General features: G+C 67.9%; 2 protein-coding genes across 4 annotated transcripts; both read right to left on the bottom strand.

Annotated features, from left to right (window-relative positions):
- Nucleotides 1–1,082: 1,082 nt before the first annotated feature.
- On the bottom strand, nt 1,083–7,781 carry GPAA1 (glycosylphosphatidylinositol anchor attachment 1). 3 transcript variants are annotated; one of them, XR_009865654.1, is made up of 14 exons: nt 7,170–7,781; nt 6,909–7,088; nt 6,802–6,837; nt 6,384–6,531; nt 6,190–6,291; nt 5,921–6,117; nt 5,654–5,850; nt 5,418–5,571; nt 4,240–4,335; nt 3,896–4,086; nt 3,640–3,810; nt 3,304–3,548; nt 2,543–2,608; nt 1,083–2,054 (listed from the first exon to the last, which is right to left on the bottom strand). XR_009865654.1 is itself a non-coding variant. In XM_062187878.1 (13 exons), exons 1-12 carry the CDS (start codon nt 7,437–7,439, stop codon nt 3,305–3,307), a joined length of 1,986 nt encoding a protein of 661 aa, XP_062043862.1. In that variant the 5' UTR covers nt 7,440–7,781; the 3' UTR covers nt 1,083–2,054; nt 3,304. The 3 variants fall into 3 exon arrangements, 2 of the variants coding, with proteins under 2 accessions (XP_062043862.1, XP_062043863.1); XM_062187878.1 differs by lacking the exon at nt 2,543–2,608; XM_062187879.1 differs by lacking the exons at nt 1,083–2,054; nt 2,543–2,608 and having other exon boundaries at nt 2,615–3,548; nt 6,726–6,837; nt 7,170–7,332.
- Nucleotides 7,782–7,866: 85 nt separating this feature from the next.
- On the bottom strand, nt 7,867–9,282 carry EXOSC4 (exosome component 4). The gene is made up of 3 exons (XM_062187880.1): nt 9,057–9,282; nt 8,543–8,749; nt 7,867–8,461 (listed from the first exon to the last, which is right to left on the bottom strand). The coding sequence occupies exons 1-3, from the start codon at nt 9,225–9,227 to the stop codon at nt 8,102–8,104; spliced, it is 738 nt and encodes a 245-aa protein (XP_062043864.1). The 5' UTR covers nt 9,228–9,282; the 3' UTR covers nt 7,867–8,101.
- Nucleotides 9,283–10,061: the final 779 nt, after the last annotated feature.

A 10,061-nucleotide genomic window follows, 5' to 3' on the forward strand; every position in this document is an offset into this window, starting at 1 on the left:
TGCTGGGGGCACGAGGACAGCCTGGGAGTGACCAGTGCTGGGGACACATGGACACCCTGGGATCCTCACGTGTCTGCTGGGAACAGAAACGTCCTGGTGCCTTGGAAAGTCTCACGTCTTTTCCTGGTGACGCTGATTCTACGTGGCACAGTAAACTCACTCCAGAACTAAAGTGCGCCCCACACTTGTTCACCAATCTTCCAGCAGCATTGCTGACAGCCAGAGCTGAGCAGTGGGCAGACATCCATGAGGCCACGAACCAGTCCTCAGCCCTGCTACGGCCGAGTGGAGCAGCCCGTCACAGAGCAGGCTGCCGGGGGCCAGGGAGCAGACTATGTGGGTGGGGCGGTGGTGTGCTGAGCAGCCAGGCAGCAGCTGGGATCTGCCCTGAGGGCCACAGCACAGACCTGGGCCGCCTCCATGTGAGGTGGCCAGTGCTCGGGTCTAACCTGGGGCTTTAGACGGGTGTGCGCTGCAGTGGTTACCACCTGGGACACGCGCATCCCACAGCGAGGGCCTGGTTCAAGTCCCCGCGTCCCACAGCGAGGGCCTGGTTCAAGTCCCCACATCCCACAGCGAGGGCCTGGTTCAAGTCCCCACATCCCACAGCGAGGGCCTGGTTAGGGTCCCCACATCCCACAGAGAGGCCTGGATTCCAGCTCCTACCTATGTGCACCCTAAGGAGGCAGTGACAGCTCCAGGACCTGCGTCCCTGCCAGTTACGTGGGAGAGCTGGAATGGCTCCTGGCTGGCCTGGCACCACCCTGGCTATCGTGGACATTTGGGGAGCAAACTCGATGCTCAGAACGGGAGCTCTCCTAGTGTTTCCCCTACGTATCGACTCCCTGAATTACGCCTTATGTGACCACCAAAGGCCCGTTCAGGACAGGTGAAGACGCTGGGAGGCACTCGGACTGCGGCACAGACTGAGCCTCTGCTTGGGATGTCCACACCCCACCCTGGAGCGTCTGGTTCAAGTCCCAGCTACCCCGTGCTTCCAATGCAGCTTCCTACTAGTAAGCCTGGGAATGGGGTACTGGTCCAAGTCTTAATTTTTTTTTTTTTAAAAAGATTTTATTTATTTGAGAGGTAGAGCCACAGAGAGAGGGAGACAGAAAGGTCTTCCATCCGCTGGTTCACTCCCCACTTGGCCGCAATGGTTGGAGCTGTGCCAATATGAAGCCAAAGCCAGGAGCTTCTTCCAGGTCTCCCATGCAGGTGCAGGGGCCCAAACACTTGGGCCATCTTCCACTGCTTTCCCAGGCCACAGCAGAGAGCGGGATCAGAGAGGAGCAGCCGGGACTTGACCCGGCGCCCATATGGGATGCTGGCACTGCAGGCGGCGGCTTTACCTGCTACACCACAGCACTGGCCCATGGCCCCTGGCCCAAGTCCTTGCCACCCACACGGGAGACCCAGCCAGAAGTCTGGCTCTTGCCTTCACCCTGCCCTGGCCCTGCCTGTCTGTCAGTACTTGGGGAGCGAGCCACGTATGGAAGCTCTTTCTCTCCCTATCCCTCTACCTTTCAAATCAACCAAAAACAAACAAAAGACCAAAACTACAACTGTTTACCACACAGCAGCCCAGGTTCCAGGCTGACAGCCGGGACGTGCTCCTCGTCAGGGAGGCAGCTGGGTCAGGGAAAGTGCTCATCACAGAAACTGACCCGAGGTCCCAGCCCGGGACGGCAGGGTGAAGATGGGCAGGCTGGTGAGGCTGCCGCGTCACAGGGGCCCACGCCCTCAACCGTGCGGAGAGCTCCTGCCAGACGAGCAGCCAGCACAGGCCGACCCAGGTACAGTCTCAGCGCCACTGCTCCCTTCAGTATGGGAAGGGTTCAGACTTCTAAGTTGGACGAATGATGTTCCGAGAACCGCTTCTTCAATGACATTAACAACATGGAAAATCATGCTAGCTGTTTGTACGTAAAATTAAAACTTCAAGAAGTTCCTGGCTCTTGATTGGCTCAGCTCCGGCTGTTGCGGCCACTTGGGGGGCGAACCAGCCAACGGCAGACTTTTCTTTCTGTCTATGACTCTGCTTCTCAAATAGTCTTAGAAAAAAAAAAAAAAAAGTAAAAAGGACAAGTTAAAACAAAGCTAGGAATTTAAACAAACACACAAAGCTCCCGAGGCCCTGGGCCCTGCCATGGGAAGCCAAGCCCCACCATGAGGCAGCAGGGCCCAGGACAGGGCAGGTGCCCTCCCTGACCACACCACTCGGACACAACACTGGACGCTGCCCCTAGGCCAACTCTAATAATCGCTTTGGCTCCTCCAGCCACAGCGGAGAACTGGAGCTTCATCCAGTCTCCCCTGTAGGGGGCAGGGGGCAGGGGGCAGGGGGCAGGGGCCCAAGTACTCCAGCCATGGCGCTTAGCAGGGAGCAGCCAGGACTTGAATCAGCACTGATGCAGGGCTTAACCTGCTGCGCCTCGACGCTGGCCCTGCCTGCACCCCTTCTAGTACTGAGGTCCGTCCCTGCTAGCGCTCCCGGGAAGCCATGGACCCGGTGTCAAGTGCTTGAGCTACTGTCACCCACCTGGGAGACGGGGATGGAGTCCTGACTCCAGGCTCCAGCATGGCCCAGGGACGCTGGTGCCACCATCTGGAGAGTAAACCAGTGGACACAAGATCCTCTCTCTGCCTTTCAAACACACAGCATTTCACAAAGCAGGTCTCCCTGCTGTCCCACGCTCCAGAAGCCGGCTGGGCTGTGAGCACCTCTGCCCACGTACAGCGCTGCTGTCCTGTCCTGTCCTGTCCCTCTCCTGCAGGCTCTGGCTGCAGCCCTGGTCCCCCAGTCCGGCAGTGACAGACCACGTGATCTAAGGGGGCTGCAGCCCCGGGCAGATGCCAAGTCTTGTCTGGGTTATTTCCTTCTCCTTAGCATTGAGCCCGGCACAGATGCACAAGACAGTGGTGCCCGGAACCCTCAGGCCTCAGTGGTACCCTCTAGGCCTGAGAACCTGCACTCGGGGCTGGGCAGGGTCTGCACACACCCCTTCCACAGAGCTCAAGGCCTGGGACCGGTCTGGCCGTGTCCGGCTGAGGCGCTCCTGGGTCTGCCACAGCTGGGCCCCTACTTCTGCCCTGAGCAGAGCAGGGCAGCCCCGCCAGGAGGCCCGGGAGACCGCCCCACTCCGCAGGCACCGGCTGCTCGCCCCCATGCCCTGATGCCTGACACGGACGGTGGGCTAGGAGCCGAGAGCAGCTGAAAGAGAACATTTGTTTATTTTCCAGGAGGAGGTAGAAGGGGTGGGCGTGGGAGGGCCCTGCTCGTCTGTGTGCCCCACGGCTGACCTCACTTCCAGAAGAGCACGTTCCAGAAGAGAAGCCAGCAGGGGTAGAGGCCCAGGGCCAGCAGCGGGAAGAGCAGGGCGCCGTAGGTGTAGTGTTCCAGCACGCCCTGGGCCAGCGCTGCCAGGAAGAGCTGCCAGCCCTCAGCCAGCGACAGCGGCACCTCCTGCAGCTCCCGCCACAGGAACAGGCTGCCCAGGAGAGTGGCTGCTGGGCTTGTCAGCACCAGCAGGGCGGCGTAGAGCGGCCTGGGTGAAGAAGCAACAGGGTGGGCTCCGAGGTGGGGCAGGAGCAGTGAGGGCAGGCAAGCGCTGGGGAGAAGCGCACAGCGGCACATACCGGGGCCCGTGGGGCTCGGCGAGAGCGGCAGCAGGCACCATGGTGGCAGCCAGCAGGAAGCCCAGTGAGAAGTTGGTGAGTGCGATGCAGCCCAGCTGTAGGGCCAGGTAGACCAGAGCCACCAGCTTCAACGCCATCCAGCCCCTGTCCGGGGCCTGTGTGCTCACCACCCTGCAAGGTGAGGACTCAGAGGCAGCCCAGGGCACACCACTACGTGCCGAGGGGGACCCCCGCACCCTCCCGCCCGGCCCCTCACCGGTGAGTGTTGTGTGGAAGGGCCAGGCCAGCGGCGTAAATCGCCAGCAGCGCCAGCACCACGGCCTCGGCCTCGGCCACTGGGAAGTGTTGGGCGGCCACGTGCTGGCCCAGCACCGGCAGGACGTAGAGGGCCAGCCCCATGGCCTGGGAGATCAGCAGAGGTGCCACGAGCGAGGTCAGCCCCACACCCTGCAGGGCACACGAGCTTTTGGAGATGGGCCCTGGGACCAGCGGAGCCCCAAGACCCCTATCACCAGCCTTCTAAATGAGGGTGAGTGGAGGCAGCAGGCTCCACGCAGGACGCTAGAAGCCCTCCCCAGAAGAGGAAGGGGGTGCTGTCACCTGCACTGGGGGAGCGGCGGGGCTGGGCCCGGGAACGCCCCGAGCCTCCTCGGGGCCCACTCCAGCCTCGTGCAACTGCATCCACAGCTCCAGGGCGTGGCCAGTCAAGGACTCTGCCAGTGTGCGGTCTGCGGGAGGACCCCCCCCCCCCAGGACGTGGTCTGCGGGAGGACCCCCCCCCCCAGCCAGGACGTGGTCTGCAGGAGGACCCCCCCCCAGCCAGGGCACGGTCTGCAGGAGGACCCCCCCCCAGCCAGGGTGTGGCCAGTCAAGGACTCTGCCAGTGTGCGGTCTGCAGGAGGACCCCCCCCCCCAGCCAGTGCGTGGTCTGCAAGAGGACCCCCCCCCCCCAGCCAGTGCGTGGTCTGCAAGAGGACCCCCCCCAGCCAGGGCACGGTCTGCAGGAGGACCCCCCCCCAGCCAGGGCACGGTCTGCAGGAGGACCCCCCACCCCAGCCAGGACGTGGTCTGCAGGAGGACCCCCCCCCAGCCAGTGTGTGGTCTGCAGGAGGACCCCCCCCCAGCCAGGACATGGTCTGCGGGAGGACCCCCCCCCCAGCCAGGGCGTGGCCAGTCAAGGACTCTGCCAGTGTGCGGTCTGCAGGAGGACCCCCACCCCAGCCAGTGTGTGGTCTGCAGGAGGACCCCCCCCCAGCCAGTGCGTGGTCTGCAAGAGGACCCCCCCCCCCCCAGCCAGGGCATGGTCTGCAGGAGGACCCCCCCCAGCCAGTGCGTGGTCTGCAGGAGGACCCCCCCCCAGCCAGGGCACGGTCTGCAGGAGGACCCCCCACCCCAGCCAGGACGTGGTCTGCAGGAGGACCCCCCCCCCAGCCAGTGTGTGGTCTGCAGGAGGACCCCCCCCCCAGCCAGGACATGGTCTGCGGGAGGACCCCCCCCAGCCAGGGCGTGGCCAGTCAAGGACTCTGCCAGTGTGTGGTCTGCAGGAGGACCCCCACCCCAGCCAGTGTGTGGTCTGCAGGAGGACCCCCCCCAGCCAGTGCGCGGTCTGCGGGAGGACCCCCCCCCCAGCCAGGGCGTGGCCAGTCAAGGACTCTGCCAGTGCACAGTCTGCGGGAGGACTCCCCCCCTCCCCGGCAGGATGACGGATTCCCCCCGTCCTGAGCTGAGGGGACTACGGGGCTCCAAGTGGAGAGCCCGAGTGGAGCGGGGGAGGATATCTTGAGCCCGAGGACCAGGAGCAGGAAGCCGGCGGCCGGCATGTAGAGGCCGATGGAGACGAAGCGCGAGAGCGCCGGCAGCAGGTAGAAGAAGAAGGACTGGTGCAGCCGCTCCAGCAGGTGGTTGAGCTTTCGGAACATGCCCTCCAGAGCCCTGCCGCACGGGAGGCTGGGTCACAGCTGGCCGGGCCCCGGGCCACCCCCGGGCATGGGAAGAGGAGCCCAGAGCTACTTACTTGCCCACTGCTACCAGGTCATACTTGTACTGGCGAAAGCTATTGATGCCACGCAGCGTGAGGGCCTCCACGCGGTAGCGCAGGAAGAGGCCGTGGGGGCCGTGGGGGCGGCCGGAGGCCTGCCGCAGGACCATGAGCAGCAGCGTCTGCAGGCTCTGCAGTGGCCCGTCCAGGGATGTCCAGTCCTGGGGCTGCAGCTTCGGGGAACAGGTGCAGGGTCAGTGCACCGCCTCCCAGCAGGCTGTGCGCTCCCCGGGCGGGCCTCACCTTGCCCTGCAGCGTGCACAGCAGCCCCCCCTTCTGGCAGAAGGTCTGGAAGAGGTTGAGCAGGTCGAGGTTCGGCAGCTGCCCGTTCAGTCCCTCCACGGTCACGTCGAGGCTCGTGATGACGTCGCTGCTCAGCTCCAGGGCCACAGCGGCCTGGATGGCCCCCGCCCGGCCCTGCAGGGGGGACGACTGGATGCCTGCAGGGACAGTGAGCGAGCGCCAGCGCGGGGCCGGTGGAGGCAGTGCCCAGGGCAGGGCAGGGCACCTACCAGTGACGTTGACGTCGTGGTAGGCTTCGAGCCAGGCCTCGGTGCCCAGGAGGTCGTGTTCGGTCACCAGGAAGACGATATCTTTTGCCCAGTAAATCTGCCCTGCAGGTGAGAGGCAGGGTCAGCAGCAGGGCCTGGGGCACTGACCAAGCCGTCCCTGGCAGCAGCAACCCCCCAGCCAGCCCCAGCCTCACCACGGAAGTGGGCAGCAAGCGCCAGCAGCAGCCCCACGGCCTGGCTGTTGGTGGAGTCGGAGCTACAGGGCACGGTGAGCACCAGGGACTCCGTGCTGGCGGCTCGGGGCCCTCGCAGGATGCCATACACGTTGGTACCCGACACCAGCTGCACACAGTAGCAGGTGGGGAGCGTCAGCCCGGGAACCCCGCGGTACAGCTGCAGGGCCCCTCCCTCTGCCCGGCCACGCCGTGCTCCCCAGGGACTTCCCTGGCCTCGGGGACCCCCCCCAAGGCGACTCCCGCCCTAGGCCACCCCACCAAGCAGCTTTCGGGCCCCAGCCACACCCCCTCCCCCAATACATAGCGCTCGTGCGTCTCATCTGGGAAAGGCAGTTTCCGGGAGAAACTCTGCGTGTAGACCTCCAGCCCTACTGACCGCATGGTCCGCTCCAGCCAGGCCACCGGCAGGGCCCTGGGGACACAGAGCCGCTGTGAGCACGGCGCCCGGCCTCGGCGCTCCCAGGCCCCTGCTCCGCCGCTCACCCCGACTTCCTGCGGTGGGCGGCGAAGTCGCGCGCGAAGTTCCGGGCGCGGTCGCCCCCCGCGAACTGCTCCTCCACCATGGTGGAGCCCATGGCGTTCTCGGACATGTACGTGCGCTGGGTCAGCGGCGGGAACGCCAGCGCCAGGAACCAGGCGACGCCGGCCACGTAGCTCAGCACGCTGCGGCAGGGGCAGAGGGGCCGCCTCAGCGTCCGCGGGGCCGCGCGGGCCCGGCCCCCGCCCCCGCGGCCCCGCGCTCACCACAGCGGCGCGTTCAGGCGCAGCACGAGGCGGGCGAGCGCGCGCCGGCGCACCGGGTCCGACAGGAGGCCCATGGCGGGGCGGCGCGGGCACACGACCCCTCTCCCGCCACCAGGCACGGGCACCGGCGCGGCGCGCGGCTCCTGTCAGACCCGGGGCTTCGCGCTCGCCCGCACTTCCGGTCCCAGAGGCCCTCGCGCATGCCCAGAAGGCGGGGGAGGCCACTGCGCATGCCCAGACCAGAAGGGCCGCGGGGGGCGCACTGCGCATGCTCTGAGCGGCGACTCGCTGTAAGGCCGCGGGGCTCGGGCTCAGCTGACCGGGGTGGGCCCAGGCAAGGGAGGCAGCCTCCAGTACGGCCGGACCGTGCACGAACGGGCCAGGCCGGTCAGGGGCGGCGAGAAAGCACCAGCTGGACGGCTGGCAGGAGACGGAGGTGACGCGCAGGGCGGCAGCGAGCAGCCGACGGGGATGAAGGCTTGGGAGAGGGAGGCCGGGACCGGGAACCCTCGCTGTGGGTGCCCTGCACCGAGGTCGCCGGTGGGGAGCGCGCTGCCCCTGTCCAGGCCAGGGGGCCCCAGGTAGTCGGGGAGACGCAGCTCCTGGTTCCCTGCTGCAGGGCTCAGGCGGCTGACGGGGAGCAGTGGTGGGCGGGGAGGCAGGGGCGGAGCAGGCGGAGAGTAATGCAGGCCAGGGCACGAGGTTGTGGTACTTTTAGAGCTCCAGGTAAGGGACACGAACGGCCCGGGGGCCTCCTGGGGGAAGGGGCTGCTCAGTCCAGGCCACAGCGCCCAGAGCCGCCTCCCGCCGCCCTTGTTCCTAAGGTCCAGATGCACTGGGGTGGGCGCAGCGCGCACCGCACCGGCCCTCCAGGTGCGACTCCGGAGCAGTTCCCGCGTGGGAGAGGTCCGCACGGGCCCGGCGGCCGCTGTTCAGTCCCCCAGCAGGATGGAGGCCTCGCGCACGTGCTGCCGCACGACGCGGTCCAGCAGGGCGTGCACGCCGCGCGCAGCCTGCGCAGCCGCCTCCAGCACCTGCTCCAGGTGGTCTTCGTGCAGGCGAGCGTCCATCTCCAGCAGCGCGATCTGGCCGGAGGCCGGCAGCAGGGCCAGAGCCAGCTGGGGGCTGCCCGACGCCTCCTCCACGTGGCTGAGGTCCGTCAGCGCTGTGCCGTCCACGAAGCCGGCCGAGCAGGCGCACACGAAGTCCCGCATGGGTATCCCGGCGTCCAGCACTGCCAGGGTGGCCGCGTTCACACAGGCCGCGTAGGTGCCCCCGTCCGCCTGCAGCACCTGCAGGGAGCCCGAGGGGCGTCAGACGGCCCCCCACGCCCCGCAGCCCCCCCTCCCTGTGCGGGGCTGCGGCCGGCTCACCTGCACGTAGATGTCGATCTGGGAGCGTGGGTGCAGCTGGGTGAGGATGGCCGCCTCGAAGGTCTGGCACAGCTGCAGGCCCAGCTCACAGGACTTGCGGTCCCCGTGCGGCCGGCGCTTGCGCTCGGCTGTGCTGAACGTCGCCGAGCTGTACTGGCAGTTCACCAGGGCCCGGTCGGGCAGCGCGCGCGAGCGGGAGCCCCGGATCTGCAAGAGGGGCGCCCCGTGAGCCAGGCCGCGGCCCCCCGGCCCCCCGGCCCGGCCCGGCCCGCAGCGCCTGCTCGTCCAGCGCCGCCAGCCGCCTCTGGCGCGCGTCCCTAACCCACCCCCCAGGGTCACGCGGGTTCCGTGGGAGCTGCGCCTCAACCCCCTGCCTCGCAAACCCTGGGGAAGCCTCGCGGCGGAGGACGCCCGGCCCCCTCCCCACCCAGTCCGCCCGCTGCCGCGGGCCGGGCGTCGAGGTCCGGGAGCAGGGCGCCGGCACCACGGCGGCGGGGGGCGTCCGCTCACTCGCCTCGTGCGGCCCGTACACCACCGCCAGCGCCTTGGTGTTGCCCTGCTCGATGTAGGCCGAGCCGTCGGCCTGCGCGAACACCCCCATCCGCGCCTGGATCTTGCGCAGCTCCCCGGCGCGCCGTCCGTCCACCCGGTAGCCCTGGTCGGACAAGAGCTCCAGGCCCGCCATGCTGGCCCGCTCCGCGCGCGGCCTGCCGGGGAACTACGCCTCCCGTCAGCCCCGGCACTTCCGGCGGCCAGGCCGCACTTCCGGCGCCCGAGGCCGCGGTGTGACGTCACTGCCGGCGCCGGCTGCGGTCCGGGCGCTCTTCCGCGGCCGCCGGAGCTCACGGGACTGCGTTCTCTCGGTTCCGGGCCGTTCCAGCGTTTGTCGAGTTTGACAGCTGGGCGCGACCCCGTACGCGACGGGCGTATCCGTGGAGCTGCAGTTTTCCTCGGGCGCCTGTGCCCCGCGGCTCTGGGGGCGCCGAGCCTGCCCCCTCGCGCACCTCTGTTGTTCGCACAGAGAAGTGGTCCTGCGGGTCCTCCGCCGCGCCGTGGCCGCGGAGAGCGCAGCCCGAGGGCAGGGCTCGGGGCGAAGGCCGTAGCGGGGCAGCGTGAGCGCCGCTGCTTCCCCGCCGAGCTGGGAGCTGCCGTGTCCGTGGGAGGGCAGGGCCTGTGCGGCCAGCACCCGCCTCCGCTGGGCCGCTTCCCACTGCAGTCTGCGGGTGGAAGGAGGCCGCGAGGGGCCGCCGCGCCGGTCCCGTGTCCTGGGGCTCTCGGCTCCCACCGCGCTGCACGTCCCCTTGGGGGGCGCAGGTGCCCGCACCCTTCCCGAGGGCGGTCGTTGCAGTTTAGTTCTTGCTGCGGCACCGCCACGCTGTCACGGAGCGGAAGTCCCTGGGTGACGTCTCACCGTCCACAGGTGGTGGCTGGGGCCATCTTGACTTCTTCCTGCCCGTCCCTGCTCTGGTTGCTGCCGCTGTCAGCTGCGGGCCAGCGGGCGCCCCCTGCCTGGCTTCCC

Source organism: Lepus europaeus, chromosome 4 (genome assembly GCF_033115175.1).
Source record: "Lepus europaeus isolate LE1 chromosome 4, mLepTim1.pri, whole genome shotgun sequence".
NCBI lineage: Eukaryota > Metazoa > Chordata > Mammalia > Lagomorpha > Leporidae > Lepus > Lepus europaeus.

Excerpts from the sequence above, each read along its gene's own strand:
- EXOSC4 (XM_062187880.1), bottom strand. The coding sequence starts at position 9,227 with ATGGCGGGCCTGGAGCTCTTGTCCGACCAGGGCTACCGGGTGGACGGA. Across the intron at positions 8,750-9,056 it reads TGGTGTACGGGCCGCACGAG|ATCCGGGGCTCCCGCTCGCG; the intron begins GCGAGTGAGCGG and ends CCCCTCTTGCAG. Across the intron at positions 8,462-8,542 it reads AGATCGACATCTACGTGCAG|GTGCTGCAGGCGGACGGGGG; the intron begins GTGAGCCGGCCG and ends GGCTCCCTGCAG.
- GPAA1 (XM_062187878.1), bottom strand. The coding sequence starts at position 7,439 with ATGCGCAGTGCGCCCCCCGCGGCCCTTCTGGTCTGGGCATGCGCAGTG. Across the intron at positions 7,089-7,169 it reads CGCCTGAACGCGCCGCTGTG|CGTGCTGAGCTACGTGGCCG; the intron begins GTGAGCGCGGGG and ends CCCCTGCCGCAG. Across the intron at positions 4,336-5,417 it reads TCCTGGTCCTCGGGCTCAAG|GCCCTGGAGCTGTGGATGCA; the intron begins ATATCCTCCCCC and ends TTGACTGGCCAC.